At 38.6% G+C, this 20,000-nt stretch overlaps 1 protein-coding gene across 13 annotated transcripts in view; it reads right to left on the reverse strand.

Moving 5' to 3' along the window:
- Positions 1-20,000, reverse strand: part of LOC124424446 (broad-complex core protein isoforms 1/2/3/4/5-like) — a 34,326-nt gene that overhangs the window by 11,182 nt on the left and 3,144 nt on the right. For 2 of the 13 annotated variants that reach the window (XM_046963499.1, XM_046963507.1), the window contains exons 2-5: positions 2,985-3,186; positions 2,655-2,846; positions 1,709-2,291; positions 994-1,053 (exon numbers count right to left, since the gene is read on the reverse strand). In XM_046963499.1, the coding sequence (XP_046819455.1) occupies positions 994-1,053; positions 1,709-2,291; positions 2,655-2,846; positions 2,985-3,170 (1,021 nt within the window). In that variant the 5' untranslated portion in view covers positions 3,171-3,186. The other 11 variants (XM_046963500.1, XM_046963501.1, XM_046963502.1 and 8 more) reach the window with 11 other exon arrangements.

Below are 20,000 nucleotides of genomic sequence, written 5' to 3' on the forward strand. Positions count from 1 at the left end.
CGGCGATTCAATGGCGAGAGAAAAATCTATCTATCTCCGTCGCTCCTCTATCGCGATAAGAATTAATGATGATTTATCGTTACCGGCCATAGTTAATTTGATAGGTTAAGCAAGAAATATTTGTCCGACTGTTAATTTGAAGGAAAGAAAAAGAGAAGAAGAAGAAGAAGAAGAAGAAGGAGGAGGAGAAGAAGAGAAAAAAAAACAAACAAAAAGAAAAGGAAAAAAATATGGAAGAGAAGAAGACGAACAAAAATATGTAAAGAGAGACACTATTGATACAATACGTAATCGATATTCTGTTAATAGTCCAAAAAGAGATTTGACGATCGTACAAATGCTCGTTAACGTCAAACAAGCACGCTGCCACGTTTCTTCGAACGAACGCGACCGCGAAATGATCGGAAACCAACAATTAAATTCCACGCCTTGATATCACCGAAATATACAGATATCCTCGTACCATATGATATATCATGAAATGTAAATGCAAGCGAATCGTGATGACATCGTATTGTATGATGATAACGATGATTTTTTTTTTTAAACGCATGCCAATTAGAAGAAATTTATTTAATCTTCCAAGCAGACAGTAGTGCTCTTTCACCGCAACCAATAAATACGTTCATTCTTTTTTTTTTGTTTTTTTTTTTTTTGTTTTAATTCATGATTTGTTAGTTTGATATAACTGCACAAGTCTTAGTTACTTTTTTTTATTTTTTTTTTTTTTTTTTTTTTTTAGATCGACTCGTTACACCGCAAGCGGTTCGTGGCTGCGACGTATCGACCGTCGATGAAAGATCATAGAGTGTGTAGCGTAGAGCGCCCATAAGAAGATCAAAAGAATATCGTTAAAAAATGGATAAATATATTTTATAAATAAATAAATATATATAATATATATGTATATAAAAAAAATGAAAAAGCTAATTTCAATTATATCGGATATTCTATTGATTTCTATAGGACGGAGCCAAAAAAGAATTTTCTTACCTTGCGAAGTTCCTGCTAAATCCGGCGTTTGCAACCCGTGGCCCAACCCTGGAAATTTCACTATTGTCATGCATAGCGACGGGAGTTCTCGTTAACAGAAATCGATTTGAAGGCCTGTACGCAATAATGAGAACGTCGCCATGTAATAAAAACATGATAACCGGTAAAGTAATAATAAATGATGATAATGACATAACGAGTTATTGTGTGTGCCGGAACGTAGGGAATAAAAATGTATTTGCAACTAAAGAAAAAAAAAAAAAAGAAGAAGAAGAAGAAAATAAAAGAAAAAAAAGAAAAAAGAAAGAAAAGAAAATAACTGGAACGATCACGTTTTCATTTCGTACGCATTAAGACAATGAAATGCCGCACGAGGAATGCAAATCTTTCGAAATATCAAATAAATATAGCATTGGCATTGAACGTTCATGAGAAATCAAAGGAACAAAAGAAAAAAAGAAAGACAAAGATAGATAAATAAATAGATAAAGAGAAAGGAGGGAGGGAGGTAGGATGGTGGAAAAGTAAATACATACTTTGATACACTTTGAAGGACGAACTAAAACGTGTGCGAGCGAGCGCGCACGCGCGCCAGCATGGATCAACGTGTAACAAGGATTTACGAATAATTTCATAATAATTAATTATGTTTATATGTATGGGGATGTTTGCGTGGTGCGTACAGGCCTGCTTCGAAAATAAAACTCGGACGTACCTGACAATGGCGTGTGATCCGTGAGGGCTGCCATACTGAAGTTAAAACTTCCTGGCGTCGATGTGAACAATTTGCTTTCCGGCATAAAATTTTGCGTCGGTGTGTGTTCGGGTTCAGGCTCGTGTTCGTTACTACTCGCCGACGCCGGTGGCCTATCCGATGCCGCTGCTCCCGAATCCGAAGAGTCCTCGTTGTTACCGGCATTCCCACCGTTACCACCGGTCAATTCCAAAGGCTCGCACTTTATTGTATCTTCTATGGGACTGTTCTCTTCGTGGACACCGTTACCTTCCACTTTACTCGAAAGATGATTGTTTTTCACCATCGAAAAATCGGTCGGTGTAGCGTCATTATTGTTGAGAGGCGGCGAGGATACCCTCGATCTTTTCGCCGAATCCTCGTGAAGATCCGGCGTACGCCTCTCGTTCCTACGTATCTGTGCTCTACGCAATAACTGTTGCACCGTCGTAGGTGTTGGTGTTGTCGGTGCCGGCGGGGAACCACTACGAGGAAAACTTTCTTCTGATTTTTCGTGAAAAGGAAGATGATTAACACCAGCAGCCAGTGCGCGAACATGTGAGAGCTAAATTGTGGCAAAAAATGTTTCGTTAAAGTCACCCCATTCGTATTCGTTATACGTATTGCCTAGAAAAGATCTTTCCAGGGACATCCGAGTCAACGAATATGTATGGGATATAGAAAAATTCATTGGATCACCTGATCATTTTACTTCTCTAATAAATACTCGCAACAATTTCCTTTTTCTTTTCTTTTCTTTTCTTATCTTTTTTTTTCTTTTCTTGCTTTTTATCAAAAATTTTTTTATCAAAATTTGAGGATGTACGATTAATCTATTTTTACTTGAACGTGCAAGAATTAACTAGCAATATAAATTATATATTTTGTAATAATGGAATATGTTTGTTCTGAATTAATTCCTACTCACCTCGTCCCTATCCGTCTGGTCAGCTTGTTGTGTAAGACCCGATACCCTAAGTACTTCTGCAGTTTTGAGGAAACTGCTAAGAGAACGCTGATGTACGTTCACTTCCCCATGGTAGATGAACTCCACCAAGGCATGTAAGTCACTGAACGCTACATCTTGAAGTACTATCACCGGATGCTTGCATGGTGTGCTCTGAAATAATAGAATTATAAAGTTAAAGTTTTAATTTTACTTTGTTAAAAAAAAAAAAAAAAGAAAAAAAAATATATAAAAAAATATGAAAAAATAAAAAAATAAAAAAGCAAAAATTAAGATATCATTGATATCTACCTTGAGAAGTTCCCTAAAGTATGGACTGCAAGCAGAAAGTACAACCCGGTGTGCTTTGAGGCTCTTGCCATCACAAGCCAATGTAACGTCCACAAAGTCCTCGTCATCTCTCAAGTTTTCAAAAGCTGACGTTATGCTGCTTTGGTAATTATTCCATCGCAGACAAAAGTGTTGCGTATCTACCATCGTTATATCTATTCACCTGCGAACAAACATTAAATCTTATTTATTACTTTCATATATAGAATGAATATTATTATTTGTTATCTTAAAACGATTTATAAAAATTCAAAATTGTCATTTAAATATAATACTTTCATCTTAATATATTATTTGTTTGATAAAGAAATATATATATATATATCTTTATACACGAATAAACGCGTTATTAAAACAGATGTCCATTTCATTTTATTAGCTGGATAAAGAATTACGCAACCGATAATATGGAAATAAAATAATTATATATTGAACTATCTTCTTGCGATTTAACATATGAAAAATATTATTAGTATAGAAAAATATGGAAACAATCCCTTATGAATAAAACTGATCTTCAAGAAAATTTCATATCAATATTAACAAGAAAGATGACCCATTTCCCAATGGGATGAACCCCAAACATTAATATTGTCAATATCGTACTTTATTTAAAGGAAAAGTTGCAAAGCAACAATATTTCATATTTTTATTTTGCCGTTGAAAAAAAAAGGAAAAAAAATTAGGTCGTCAAGCTGGAGCCAAGCCAGAACATACGATTAAATAATACTCTCTGCTACTTATAAAAGCGCAAGCATTAAATGTATGCTGATAGTGTTATCTTAGCGAAATGATAAAAAAATCTTAAAACAAATTTGCAGAGTCGACTCCCTGCATAAGTGTAGCAATACATTCTAGTAAAAAAAGATTTCCAACGTTTGAAAGCACGTCATTGATCATAATTATATTGTTACTTAAAGTTATAATTATAACGTTTGACACGGCTCTTTCTCTCTCTCTCTCTCTCTCTCTCTCTCTCTCTCTCTCTCTCTCTCTCTCCCTCCCTACCATTCTCTCTCTCTCTCTCTCTCTCTCTCATTCTCTCTCTCGTTCTCTCTCTCGTTCTCTCTCTTTATTCGTTTAATATACTCGGGGATAACGGACACCGAGGAAAAAAACATAACAAACTATCTTCGCACTCTGTCTCCGATTCGAAATCGTTTAACGCCGTAATTCAATCAACCTCCTTATCGTCGCTAAACTTTCTAACTCACACTATAATATATATATACACCATCAACAACAACTCGTATATATCACTGCACGAATGTAGTAAGGCACTAATTCGAAAGAGAAAAAATATCCGTTTCGGCCGAAACACATTCTCACAGTTTTTTTTACCAGCGCTATCGTGGTCTGCTAAATTTATGTCTGACGAATTCAAGATAAGTTTCGGAGTCTCGTGAGAATCGCTAAACATTGTTTGATAACACGAGAACAGTGGGCACTGTGCGATCCTTTAGGAGGGAATTTACGGAGGCTTCTCGAGCACGTTATTGCAGAAAAGATCGGTGGCGGTCGAGCAAGAAAGAGAGAAAGAAAGAAAGATAGAGAGACAGAGAGAGACAGAGACAGAGAAAGAGTAAGAGAGGAGCGGGGAGGTAGAGAGAAGAAAAAGAAAAGAAAAAAAAGGATGTTGAATGAAAGGAAAGGAAGAGAAAAATAGAGAAACAAAAGGAAAAGAGACACGATATACAACACGATGGATATATAAACATTTGAAAAATCGTTAACGAAGAAGGATAAAAAAGGCGTACTAGTACGATGATAAAAATGATAGAAAATAATGATGACGAGACGATAATTGACACGAACGACGAAAGTTCCAGCTCGGGAAATACCGGTTAGGAAAGTGCGAAGAAGAAGAAGAAGGTTTCTCTATTACTTTTTTCCTTTCTTTCTTTCTAATCTTTCTTCCTTTCTTTGTGCCTTATTTACGCGACGTGATCACTTGCCACCAGCTCGTGAATAAAAAGAATAGATATAGTTTCTGCTTAAAGACGAAGAAAAAGAATCGAAGGTCTTTTTTTTGTCGATCGAAGATAGAGAGATACGAATAGATACAGATATAGAGATAGGGAAAGAGAGAGGGAGATAATCAACGAGCGATTACCTTTCCTTCTCTTTTGTTTTTTTTTCCTTTTTTTTCTTTTTTTTTTTTTCCCCTGTTTTACGTCCAATATACACGCGTTCAGTTTAACCGCGAACGACGGCGACGGTTCCCGGTCAAAAAGCGTCAGCAGAACGCACTCCGCGTTAAGGCACACATTCACCGCACACTTCCCGAAAAGAAAAGAAAAGAGAAAAAAAGAAGAAGAAAAAGAGGGAGATAAGAGTAATAATAATAATAAAAAACAAAAAAAAAAACAGGAAAAAAAAACAAGAAGAAAGAAAATGACAAAAAAGAAAAAGGAAACCACAATTTACAAGTGGGGAGGGGAGGGGTTGGGGGGAGAGGAAAAAGTAACAATAGTATTAATGGTGATAATAGTAGTGATGGTAATAACAGTAATGGTGCTAGTAGTATAGTAGTCGCCAGTAACAGTAATAGTAGTAGTCTAGTAGTAAAAGTAACAGTAGCAATAGCAGTAGTAGTAGTAGTAGTTATAATAGTAATAGTAATAGCAGTAGTATTAATACGATGGTAGTAGTAGTGGTTGTGATGGTGATGGTATATTAGTGTTGGTTTGGTGATGGTGGGACGTTATCACGAAAGCGCACCTATCGCTCGTCATGCCGCGTAAGCTAATGACCGAAACAATGGACTGTCGTAAAGCGTTCCGCGTTTTATCTCCGCAACGCCACCTCGCAAAAAAAGTGCGCAAAGATCGACGTAGTCCTCCGTAAGTGAGATCAGCCGTAAAGATTTGGAGCGCGCGTTATCATCGGATACGCGCGCGCCCACTTTCTCTTTCTCTCTCTCTCTCTTTCTTTTTCTTTCTTCCACGCACATCATCACATACACACACTCGCGTGCGCGCGCGTTCGACGATACTTTTCTACTACGAATCTCAGGCGATTTTCACGAACGATCTTGAAAATCGATCTGGTGTTTTCATTGTGCGATTAAAATATGGTAATAAAAAGAGACAAAAAGAAAACGATCGCGCACATATCGGATGACGGAAAAGAAGAGAAAGAGAGAAAGAGTAAGAGAGAGAGAGAGAGAGAGAGAGAGAGAGAAAGAGAGAGAAAAGTATATACGACAAATTAGTTTCAATCATATTCCGAAGTCTCTTTCCTTTACTTTCAAATTTCATCAATGACGAAGGTCAATCGAAAAATCAAGATAGTTACTGACAATATTGTATGTATGTATAGCGTATACCGCCAGAACATTTCCCGCTTCTCGCGCGTGCAACCTCGTGATTCGTCGGAAAGCAACGGATTTCCGAAGAAGCATACACATAGATATCTACATACACATACATACATATATATTATGTATGTATGTATGTATGATGTCGCGCCGCCACCAGCGAGAACGGCCGACAACTAAACGAGGACGCTTGTTGATGGGAAAAGGAGGGGGAGGAAGATGGGGGCAGTAAAGGAAAACCGCGCGAGAACTTCGAAAAAGGCGCGTCTATATGTGTACCGTTAAAATCACTATTTTCTTCATTGTACCGTCTCTCTCTCTCTCTTTCTCTCTATTTCGCTCTTTCTCTCTCTCTCTCTCTTTATCTCTATCTCAATCACTAAACTCACTTATTCTCACTCTCATTTTCTTGTTCTCACTTTTATTTTCTTTTTCTCTCTTACCCTATATTTCTATCTATCCATTCGTCCCATCCCATTCGAATAAATAATGACGTTCTCGCCCCTCAACGATGCGGACGACGCGGTGTGCGCGCCCGAACTAACCCCCAAAACGTCGCGAGCATCGCGCGTTACTATTGAAGGTCTCTTCGGGTTCGCACGAAAACGTACGAAAAGCTCGCCGGCCACGAACCGGCGAAAGGAGGTGGTAAAAGAGACAAGGAAGAGGACAAAAGGATAAGGACATCACGATCTTCTCCCCCCACCCTGCCTTGCAAAAGAAATGACGAGAGAGAGAGAGAGAGGGAGAAGAAAGAAAGAAAGAGAGAGAGGGAGAAAGAGAGAAAGATAGAGAACGGAAGATGCCTACTTTATTTTGTTTCGAAAGAAGTGTAATCGGTGTGTGAAAAGTTTGATAATAATTGAAAATCGAGGGAGATCGTGGATCTTTACCTCGTCGCGACACCGGCCGAAGACAACGCTCACGTGCTCGCCCTTCTTGGCTCTCTTCAACCTTGGGACACCATGCTCCATGTACAATCCTCCCTTTTCTTCCTCTTCTTTATATTATTATTATTATTGGTTGGTATTATTATTACGATTATTATTACGATTATTATTATTATTATTATTAATATTATTATTAATTATTATTATTATTATTATTATTATTATTATTATTATTATTATTAGGTATTAACCTTATTTTTTTGTTTTACGAAAATACTCGAACGATATATAACGGGTGTATCCTTAATTAATCGTATATCGTTGTGTCGTTCACACCGTGTAAGCGCGCGAGCCGCAGGCACTAAGGATTTATATATTCGCGATAATCGCGTCTCGTAATCAAAGGCGAGGAAGGCAAAGACGAGGAAAAAGCCGGCGAAGACACGGAAGTGACGGCGACGTTGACGGCAACGGCAACGGCAACGGTGACGATGACGATGATGACGGTGACGGTGATGGTGATGGTAACAGTGACAGTGACGGTGACGGTGGTGGTGGAAGAGGTAACAGTAGCATCGCCACTCTCGCGAAACGATATCCGTACGTAAGATCGCGCGGCGCGTGTCAGCTCTCGTCGTCGTCGCTCGGCGTGTTCGCTCTCTCTCTCTCGCCGAAAAAGTGGAGAGTGCGCGGCGTCGCGAGAGACGACAGGAGCGGCGCCGGCGATTCTCTCACTCTCTCTCTCCCTCTCTCTCTCTCACTGTCTCTCTTTCTAACTCTCTCTCCCTCTTTCTGTCGTTCTCACTCGTTCTCACTCAAGCTCCTTTCCCTCTCGCACGCGCTCGCCGAGAGCGCGCGCGGCGAACGAGAGAAAAGGGTGCGGAGAGGTTAGGTCTCGTGGTTGCGCGCCACGAAGAGAGTGAGAGAAAGAAAGAAAGACAGGGAGGGAGGGAAGGAGGGAGGGAGGGAGAAAGAGAGACACCAAGCGTAGAGGGGGGAGGGAGGTGCCCCTTCAACGATACAACGCCCGAGCGCGCGCGATCCGGAGACCTAGCAGCTATCTTTTCCTCCCTCTTCACGCCCTCGCTCCTTCCACGTTTCGTTTCTCGCCACCCACTTCCCTCTCTTTCTCTCTTCTTTTTCCTCTTCTTCTTCTTCTTCTTCTTTCTCTTACTCTTACTCTTTCTCGTTCTCTTTCCTTGTGTCTTTTTTCTCTCTTTTTTCTCTCGCGAGCCGCTAAACGCCGTCAGGGCCGCGCGAGACGCGTGGCGCCAGCGACGCGGGAATTTCGAATATCCGGACGGACGGACGGACGGACGAGGGAGAGACGACGGACACGTGCTCGATCGAGAACCTGGATGAACGAGAAACGAAGACGACGATGAATATGACGACAAATACGACGTTAATAATATTACTGTTTCTTTGAACGGAACGATGACGATAATTACGGTTAACTAGTTGTCGACCGTCACGAATCTTATGATATTTCCTTCGAGAGTAAATAGAAAAGAATAAAAGTAAAAAGAACGAACGGACGAATGAACGAACGTACTCGTCGATAATATCAGTAAAATAAAAAACGTGACTTTTACCAAGCGAAGAAAAAGAGAGAGAGAGAGAGATAGAAAGAGTGAAGGCACGAACGAAGTTAACTCCAAGTCGCAGTTCCCGAGTCTGCTTAGGACTAGCAGCTAACGCGGGGCGGAAGTCGTTCGGCGTTATTCTTTATCGTAGCATGAGACATCTGTCGTAATAAGTGCGGACTAAAAAATAGTGCGTACGCAGAGAGCAAGAGAGCGAGAGAGCGCCGCGCCAGGCCACTGAGAAAGAAAGAGAGAAAGAAAAAAAGAAAGAAAAAAAGGAAGAGAAAAGGAGTAGGAGGACGAGGAGAAGGATGAGGAGGGAGTATAGGGATAAAGAAAGAGAGACCGCGCCAGAGAGAGAGAGAGAGAGAGAGCCATTGGCCGGATTGGTGGGGAGGTCGGTGCTTGCGGACGCGTCGCCCGCTCCTCTACCTCCTCGTCCTCCTCCTCCTCCTCCTCTCCCCACTCCACCCTCAGGCCGATTTGGCCCGCCGCGAGGTACCGCCGCGAAATGAAAATGCGTAAAGCACCGAGAGAACAAAAATGTCACTTTCGATCGGAAACGAGCGGGCGAACTCCTCGCTCGGCCTCGCATCATTTTTTTCATCGGAAGGAAAGAAAAGAAAAGAAAAAAACAAACAAAAGGAAAAAAAAAAACGAAAGAAAGTAAATAAATAAATAAGACAAAAGAAATGACGATATTCGTCCAGATATTCAGCTGTCAAATGTTTTACGACATCAGATTCGCGACAATTTAAATTTTCCGCTCCTTTCGTGTTCCTCTCGATTAGCCATGCCTTATAGTAAAAAATTCAACAAAGCCAACTGTCTTACGAATGACTCTTGCCGATCTGTTCCTTCTAAACTCTCTCTCTTTCTCTTTCTCTCTCTCTTTCTTTTTTTCTCATTCTCTCTCTTTATACACATAGATATATATATATATATATATATATATCTTTCTCTCTCTCTCTCTCTCTCGGCCCCGAACCACTATCCCCTCCGCGGCATTGCCGTCGGCGACCCGACTCGATTCGCCCCTCAAAAAATCATTACGCCCTTCCGCGGGCTGCGCATGAACGCGGTTTTAATTCGCTACTAGAAAAGTAAAATGTAAACGTTCGCGGGCGAGGGGAGGGTGGGCAGAGGGGCGAAGGGGTGACGCTCGGAGCGCTCGTAAGAAGGGAGAGAAAAGAGAAGGAGGGATAGGCGGAGAATAGAGAGAGAGAGAGAGAAAGAGAGAAAGAGAAAGAGATGAAACGAGCAAACGAGGGCGCTTGCGGAAGAGAAAAAGAGAGGAAAAGGGAGATGACGTCTCGCAGATGTAGCCGAGGACGACGAGGGAGAACCAGGACGAGGAATGCTGTGAGAGCGCGACGGAAAAGAGGTCCTTTTTCCACCGACATGACGCCACCACCACTGCCACCACCGTTGCCGTAGGAAAGTATGAGAGAAAGAGAAAGAAAGAGAGAGGAGGTGGACGAGAAGAGACGATGGTGGGAGGTGGACGAGAAGAGGATACGCTGCTCCCCTACTTCTCTAGGGGTTCCATTGTAATATTTATTGATTGGATTGCTAGGAGTCGAGGCTGAGGGACGTTGCCTACTTGGTCTAGAAGCGTTTCTACACTTTTTCAACCACCGTCGATCCACCTAGCTAGAAACGTATAGAATGAGAGATTGAGAAGGGGATGGGGAAAGAGAGATAGAGAGAAAGAGAGAGAGAGAGAGAGAGAGAGACAAAGAGTGAGTGGGAGAAAACCTTCTCCTCCTTCGAGAACCGGGTGAAAGTTACACACGGTGTTTCGCATTCCCGGAAACTCACGATATTTTTACGGTACATGCACCGTCCGCCAAATTTTATTTTTACACGAACGAATCGATCATACCCGTGATACTTTGTTTTTCGTCTGAATCGTTTCCTCGTGAGGCATCGCGCGATCCTCACTGATTCGTGTGGGTCTTTTCGTTCGTCCGGCGTAATAATCGCAAGCGATTCGTTTTATCGCCGTACTGATTCTCTTTCTAGAATAAAAAAAAAAGGAAAGAAAGAAAAATTGGAGTTTCTTTAAAAAAACGAAAGTTAAAAAAAAAAGAAAAGAAAGGGTTTAGTCGTGCGATCTTCTCAGAGCATTATACGTATAGATTATGCTCGTCGTAACGTTGACTTTGGCCTTATCTCGTTACAACGAACGATACGATGTCCCGTATATATCCCTGGCATCGGTCGCCCCTGCCATCGACGAACAATGCAATTAGGATGTTTTCTATGCCGCTCGACGGCCGCTGAGTCAGTCGACCTTGGGCGTACATAAAGCAGGATGCTGCATAACGTAACGCGAGCGTTTCGTTCGGATAAAAAAGAGTCGACCGATAAAAATCCAACGTATGATGAACCACGCATATTTCTTTTTTGTTGTTTTTTTTTGTTTTTTTTTTCCTTTCTTTTTCTCTTCTTTTTTTTTCTCTCCTATGGGTCGAATAATATCAACTATATCACGGGACCGACTGCTTCTGCATTCTGAACGCGTCCAACAGGTACATACGAGTATCGATTCGCTATCAAAAGTGTCTCAGTTACTGGAAACGAAAAATCAATAAGCGAAATTAATCTACGTCAAAGTGTCCATATATTCATTTGTATTTTTCGTAAATACAAATAAAATAGAATCGTCCGCGTTCCCGTATAAGTCGATTGTCCCTCGTAAAGAGAAATATATATATATATATATATATATATATATATATATATATAATATAAAATATATATATATATATATAAAATTAAAGTAATTCAAAAGAACGCATCGGTTACTGGTACGTACGTACATAGAAGTCGATCCACCGAATCACGGATTTCGAGAGTCGGCCGTGTGTAAAACTGAGTATCGCTTATTATTAGTACCCAAGGTACCAGGCACCACAAAAGGGAGGGATTTCATGCAGCCCCTTTTCGTTAGCTCGGCTCTCATTAAACGGCGCACCTGCTAGTTGGCGAGCTCGCGATCGTCGCGCGATTTCGGCTCGGGTAGACAGAAATTTTGGCGATAAAGAATATCATCCTCTTTGGAAGCCGGCCGCGTACGCATTCTAAATGCGCTCTATACACGCGAGCCTACCGTCAGTTAGAACCAACGAGAGAGAGAGAGAGAGAGAGAGAGAGACAGAGAGAAAAAAGAGAGAGAAAAAGAAAGAGATAGAGAGAGAGAGAGAAAGAGGGTGAGGAAGAAAGTAGAACGCGAGCGGAGCCTAGCTCTGCCACGGCTCCAGCATATTTTTTCTCTTACGTCCTGACCCCCTCTACTCGAACGGTACACCCTTGCCAGCACATCTCCCCTAGCCCCCTCCTTCCCATTGCATTCTAAAACATTTGGTGGCCGTTGACCTCGGCCGGGCTATTCCGTACGGCTATTGGCTCGCTAACTGTCGTCTCCTACTCGCTCTCTTCGCCGCTGCCAACGCGAACGCAATGTAAAAGAAGGCTTTGCCACCGAAGAAGAACGAGGAGGAGTCGATATCGTGATATTTTAACCACTCTGACTGTGATTCAGCCGTGTTCTTGGACTCCTTCGACGAAATTTTCCCGAACTACGGATGCGATTCGATCTTGTTAAAATTAGAACGGAGTTCTTACTTTTTCCTTTCTCTTTTTCTTTTTTTTTTCTTTCTTTCTTTCCTTTTTCTTTTTCCTCTTCTTTTATATTTTTTCTTCTTTTCCTTTGTTTTTTTTTCTTGTTTCTTTTTTTATTCCTTTCTTCGTCCCTTTCTTTTCTTTTCTTTTCGCGTTTCTCTCTCTCTCTCTCTCTCTCTTTTCTTTTTCCCATAGAGTAACCATACGGTTAGTCAACGCTTATCGATCTTTTATGAAAGAGGGCGAGAGAGAGAGAGAGAGAGAGAGAAAGAGAGAGAGAGAGAGAGAGAGAAAAGAGAGAAAAAGAGAAGGGTGTCATTCGTTGTTCAGCCTATCGATCGATTGCATTTCGTTTACACTTCGTCCAACAACGAGCGATGATTGACGGGAAGCGGCGCTGACACTTAGTCGACCATTCGATACGGACGTGAAAATTGAAGAACGTTCGATATTCGGATTCGAAATCGAACGAGACTGCGGTCGAGGTTACCTGCAATTTTCTGCCCCAAGCGATTGGGTGAATCGAACGACGAGCTGTTAGGGCTGTGCGTGGAACCTTTCACCGTCCGCCTAGTACTAGATATGCACTACTTACTACGATCTGCCAGAACACGAGCTAGTATGCGTCTATTCTAACGTTTCCTTGCACTACTTGTCGGAGAGTCTGTCTCGTAGTTACGTGTTTCTTGACTACTGTTTTTACTATTAACATTACTATTTATGGTTCGATTGATTAGATTCGTTTGTTCTGAATTAATTTAAATGTTAATCTATCATTTCCCGTATTAATTCAATAATGTTACGTAATAGCGTAGAAAATTTTGAAATTATTAAAGATATACTTGATTTGCAATAAAATATTCAAGTACTGCTATTGATCTCGGAAAAAAACAATGAAACAATGATTATCGATATTCTCAAGGCGTCCATTACGATATTAAAAGTCGTATATTCGATATCAAACTGTACAGGGAGAAATGAACAATAGTAAAATTTTGTTGGTTACATATGTGATTCCCTGGGTATATCCTATAGTCAATAATAACGTATCAGTCAATTTCACTTCGGTATGAAAAGGCTCTTTATATGAAGAAAAAATCTAATCGTGCATCGCACATTTTGTGCAAGCAACATATGTATCTATGTCTATAAGCATACTAATGACTAAGCAATTGTTTTTTCTAATGACAAAATAATATTTAAGTTAATTGAAAAATATTCGTAATTCATCGTCGATTTCGACGTTCTATAGTTTAAGGTCATGCTATGCCATTTAAAAAGCTAATGCCGCCATCATCATCCATCGTTGATAGATGTAAGCTATTAAAGTCTTTTTTTGTTTTCTTCTTCTTCTTCTTTTTTTTTTTTAAACATCGCGTTTGGTTCTACGTTAATCGTTTCTTCGTTGTTTAGAAAGCAGATAATATTCGTTGCTGATAATACTCAGATTGCAGACGCAACACTGGCACGTTTCAATTTAAACGATATATTATTATAAGCAATAAATAAAAATCTTTCTTAAAGATTAATATATTTTTTTTTTTAAAGATCAAGATTTTATTTTATACAAATAATTGTCAAAGAAATTTTGAATAAACAATCACATTTGCCCTTATATATTATATATATATATATATATATATATATATATAAATTTTATCCTATCATACATCATATGTATATATATAAAATCATTGGAAGGAATCATTATCGATGTGAAATCGATCGGTGTGTTACTTATGACTCTTCGTGTACTTTTTGCTTCCTCTGTATTTTATTTTTTCTTTCCTTTTTATTTTTTTTTGCGCTTCCTTTTTTATTTTTTTTTGCGTTTTCTTTTTTATTTTTTTGCCTTTCCTTTTTTGTTTTTTTTGCGTTTCCTTTTTTGTTCTTTTTTTTGGGTTTCTTTTTTTCTTTTTTGCGTTTCCTTTTTTATTTTTTGAGTTTCCTTTTTTTCCACCTCTTGTTTTTTTGTTTTTTTATCCATTTTCCGACGCGTCGCAGGACGGTACGTATCGCGTACAGGCAGCGCGCGCGCAAAAGAAAAAAAGAACAGAGCTAAAGAATTAACGAACTAAGCGAATTTTACGTTCGAGCTCGTTTTGCGATATCTTTTTCTCTCTTTCTCTCTTTCTCTCTTTCTCTCTTTCTCTTTTTCTCCTCTCTCCATCTCTCTCTTTCCCTCCATCTCTCTCTCTCTCTCTCTCTCTCTCTCTCTCTCTCTCTCTTCATCTCTCTCTCTTTCTCTCTCATTTCTTCTGGTGACCTACTTCTTGCCGATGTTCTTGCGATTAATCGAGGCAGAATGATACACAAGTATTTCCGTCGACGCTTAAAAATACTGAAAATGGGTCAGCAGCTATATTTTTAATTGCAACGCAGACGACAACGTAGACGAATCTTCGTAGCGAAGGAAAGATATGTTTGAAATTGAACTATGTCCTCCTCTTTCTTTCTATATCCTTTCTTTCTCTCTCTCTCTCTCTCTCTCTCTCTCTCTCTCTCTCTCTTTCTCTCTCTCTTCCACTTTTCTTATCTATCTATCTATTTATCTCTTCTGTATAATAAAAAAGGAAAAAAAGAAAACAATTACGAAGTCTTTACGCGTTCGAAATATCAACGTGAGGAATCACGAATTATTAAGAATTTTGGAAAAATGTTGTCAGTCAAGTTGCACGTTAATCCCTTCTCAACCCTTTCACATATCAATCTTCTCACCATGTTTGCTATATAACGTACAACCTACATACTTTTGTACGCATTATCATTGGCATGGTATTATACGTAATTGATAATTAATAATTCATTTAAATTCATCTTTCCTTGCTTTCGTAATTTATAGATGTATATTTCGTAAAGATACATTGATGATGTGAAATGAAAGAGTGTAAGAAAAAGAGAGTGGAGATAGAGGGGAAAAGAAAAATAAGTAAAATTTATTATAATCAATTGGTGTTCCAACAAATCGGAAGATACGAGTAAATATCGGATTAAAAAATAACGGTGTGAGTGCAATGGGTCACAGCAAATTTCCAATCGAAAAAATACCGTGCATCGAGATCGCAATATTTTTATGAGAAAATGTGTCGAACGTTGTGCTGTCATTTATATATAGTGGATGCGGTGGCATTTTTTAGATAAAAAGAGAGAGAGAGAAAATGCGTGCAACACAATCGAGCGTATAAATTGCATAATAAAGGAAAAATATAATAAAAAGTGAGAAGGATAAAGAAACATTTTTTTTTTCAAATTAAATCACCTTAACCGCTGATATTTCGATCAAATCGAGAAGAATATTAAAAATTGTTAATATCTTATAATATATTTTTTATATATATATATATATATATATATACATATATATATATATATATATTTTTTATATATATATATATATATATATATACATATATATATATATATATATATATATATATATATATATATATATGTATAATCGAAATCGGAGTATTTCAAAATAATCTCGTATCACTCAATGTTAATCGTGAATGGATATGCAAAAGGGTAAAAGATTACGAACTAACATAAAAATTTTTATATTAGAAGATCATTAGTTTAAACAATTGAAGAAGGAAAGAATTTGTTACTTACATACGTATATATTTTAAAAAAACTTTCGCATGCAAGTTATTTTTCGATATACACTATGTATCTACTGTTAGTCCAGTAACGTATACGACCCACGGACGATGAGATGCATAGGCGTTTATGTATATTCGTATGTGTATGTACATATGTATCTAGCAGAAGTCATATATCCTCGCTGCACGCCCGATTATTTTTTTATCCGTGATGCGCGGTCATAGACGGCTCGCAAGCTTACTATGTGGTAGTTACACGAAGAAAGAAACAAAGAACATGTCGACTAGCAAATTCGACTTCGTACTATTACGCGCGTACATATGTGTATACGTGTAGTTATACCAGTTAAATGTATACCATCGTCGTGATAACTCGACGAAAACGATCACGAGATTATCGTTCTCCTTGCGATTAGTTTAGTCGATCCTTTTGGACATTTTCGCGACGTCAAAGATTGCGAACGAAGTTCATTCAAAAAAAAAAAAAAAAAAAAAAAAAAAAAAAAAAAAAAAAAAAAAAAAAAAAAAAACCACGAACATACGATCCATAATTAAAAGGAATTAAATCGACCGGACAGCCTTTACCGGAATTTGCGATATTAAGCTTTCAAGGTCGCCCGTTTAATTTATTAGACAAGATCGTTTTTCGTCGTCGTATGCTCGAATAAGGAATAAAACCGTTAAATGTCTTATAAACCGACGGCGATAAAGGTTGATCGATTATTCTCACAATATTATAAACGAATACAATGCTATAATGCGAAGAACAAAAAAAAAGTTCGAGAACGGAAGTGTGAGACATCCTTTTACCCCATTCTCGACTCCATGAACTTCCGCCTCCCCTTCCACCTCTCTCACGTCCCCTCCCCTTCCCTCTTTTGCTTTTCTATTTCTCACGATATCATACATAAGAGAGACATTAGTGTGCGTTACTCATTTGTATTGGAAATAAAACGGATTGTTCGACAAGTTAGATTCTAAGTAATTCCAGGTTTCAATGAGACGCTAACGTAGAACGAATATTTACTTAGCGTCAATGACTAATTATGATAAGATATACGTCTTACACCGAATCGGACGTTTATTTCACGCTTAGTAATTTCGAAATATTTTAACGCTTCTCTCTTTCTCTTTTTTTTTTTTTCGATTTATTCGCAGTATTGCCAACCAATTTTTTCCCCCTCCTTCCCCTTCTCCTTCCTTTTTGGCTTCTTCTTCTTCTTCTTCTTCTTCTTCTTCTGTTGCTTGTTCTCCTTCTCTTTCTTTTTATTTTTTTTTCTTTTTTTCCTTTCTTTTGCCTTTCAAACCGGTACGTAGCTGAATGAACTGAAACTTCATTATGCAACGCGACTGAACGAACGAACGAACGAACGAAACTAAATTTATACGATGCGAAAGAAAAAAAAAAAAAAGAAGATACTGATCATCAGGAGTTCGATCTTTCTCGAATTATCACATTTCGTTGAGAGTAAACGTGTGTGCTCGCCAAGTGACATCGACACTAAATCCTCGGATGTAGTTATTCTAGCGAGCGAGTCGTCTAAATAACGTATTCACCGGCCGGCGTCTAATTTCAGAGATAACAGAGCCGACGCGTAATCTAGTTACTAGGCGTCTAATCTAATCGGCCAATTCGGATTATGTGCATACATACGTATACGTGTATACACATTGAAACGTCTTACACTATTTCACACTCTTTCTATCTCTTTCTCTCTCTCTCTCTCCCTCTCTCTCTCTTTCTCTCTCTTTCTATCTATCTCACACGCGTACTAAGATCTTCATAAGAATCTTGCTGCGCCGAGCACGACGATGCCATTACGACGTACGTAAGTACGTATGTCTCTCGAAATAGAAAGAGAGAGAGAGAGAGAGAGAGAGAGAGAAAGATTAGATTATTTAGAAAAAATCTGTAGACCGAAAACGATTACTTTGCTCATCTCATTTAAATGTCGTTCGATCCAGTCTTTCGTCGATGTCGTCAAATCGCTTATGTAATCGTTACGAAAACTATCGATAGGAAGCTAAAGCGATAATGATTTTCATATATATTCGAATAATTAATATTTCTTGATATATGTGACGTTCGTAGATACACTGAATCGATAAATACTAATTGAATTTTTTTCTCTGAATATATCCATATATAGTATGTCTCTGAATATATAATATATATGTACATATGTATATACACACACACATATATATATATAGAGAGAGAGAGAGAGAGAAAGAGAGAGAGAGAGAAAATGTAATAACGAAATGATGGATATTATGTATTCGTGTATAACAGCATCGTATAAGAAAAAGAAAGAAGCGCAAAGGGATATGAAATGAAAGGGAGGAAGGAAATAAGGAAGGAAGGAAGGAAGGAAAGAAGGAAGAAAAGAAGGAAGGTCGGAAGCTCCTTCCCTCGGCTTGCATCGTGGTCCACCGCGGAAGAACTGCTGGAACTCGGATCGAATAAGAAGAGAAAGGTAAAAATAACGGGTGCGAGAATCACTGCCCTTCATCCTTCAAGGAGAACGAACCGTTATCAGATATATCCCTTGACTCTCGATGTTACGTCTGCTGCAAAAGATCCATACTACATACCGTTCCTTGATCTCTCGCTCGCAAAATTTCTTTAAAAATATAGAAATATTTTCCTTAGAAAATATTTTCCTTCTTCTTTTTCTCTTTCTGTTTCTGTTTTTGTTTCTGTTTCTGTTTCTGTTTCTATTTTTTTTTGTTTCTTTCTTTCTTTTTTCCCAACAAATTGTTCATCGTCGATCCATCCAATCGTGGATCCATTTACATCGAAAATAATATTTTCTTTAGGTATATAGTTATTTCTTTTTTTCTTTTCTTTCTTTCTTTCTTTCTTTCTTTCTTTCTTTTCTCTTCGTTTTTTCTTTCTTTCCCTTTTATTTTCGGAGCACTTCGTTACACGCCGTTATACTCGCGTTTTATATATAAGGCAAAGTTAAAAGCCCAGAAAACACGTATGCTAATGCGCGCCGGAACCCACTCGACGAAGAAGCTATTAAGGTCGAATTGCGCAAGAAGAAGGAGGAAGAAGGACATTTCGTTATTGCACCGTGTCTTCTTATACGAAAGGAATCGCGAATGAAAAAGAAAAAGAAAAAAAGACGATATATCTATGTATAAAAAAAAAAACAAAGGAAACAAAAAAGCAAAAAAGAAGGGAAAAGAAAAATATCAGAAGAAAAAGAAAGAGAAGAAAGAAGGAAAAAAAAGAAGAAGAAGAAATCATGCTGATTAATGGAAAAGTATCATTAGAACGGTATTAAACATTGTTTTCGCAACATCGTCGTGGCATGGTGACGTATCATTATGCTGATTCATCGGTCGAAAATCGTTCTAAAAAAAATTTTGTTCTTTCGAATAATATTACTTCGATCATTGATATATATATATATATATATATGCTATTATCCTTACTAGACTAAAAGGACGGTTAGTTGCTCTTCGACAATTTTACGTTGCATGAGTTTAGAGACAAGATGAGCGTGTATGCAAGGGAAGAAGAAGAAGAAGTAGAAAAAAAAGAAAGAGAGAAAAGTAAAAGAGAGAGAGAGAGAGAAATAGTAAAAGAAGTAAGGAAAGAGAGAAAGAGAGGCTGCACGCAGAAGCACCTGGGCGTCTCTATGCGTCATTGTAAACGATAAAAAAAGCCGTAAGGCTAGCATAATACGACGAGAGTACATCGACGATCAACAGCAGAAGCAGTAGCGGACCGACTAGAGAGTCTGGTTCTTCTTCCCTCCTTCTTCTCGTAGTAAAGATCTCTCGCGCGCGTTTCTCCTCTGTATATATGCAACGAGGAGTCTCCCTTCGCATCGGACCATTTACGATCTACGTAAAAGCGTGTTTGCATTTTCGTGGCTTACTTACGATCGATGCGAGAAGTCCCTTATACAATCTTAGCTAACGTAACCTTTGATAATCTT

The sequence above is a fragment of the Vespa crabro genome, chromosome 5, assembly GCF_910589235.1.
Source record: "Vespa crabro chromosome 5, iyVesCrab1.2, whole genome shotgun sequence".
Taxonomy (NCBI): domain Eukaryota; kingdom Metazoa; phylum Arthropoda; class Insecta; order Hymenoptera; family Vespidae; genus Vespa; species Vespa crabro.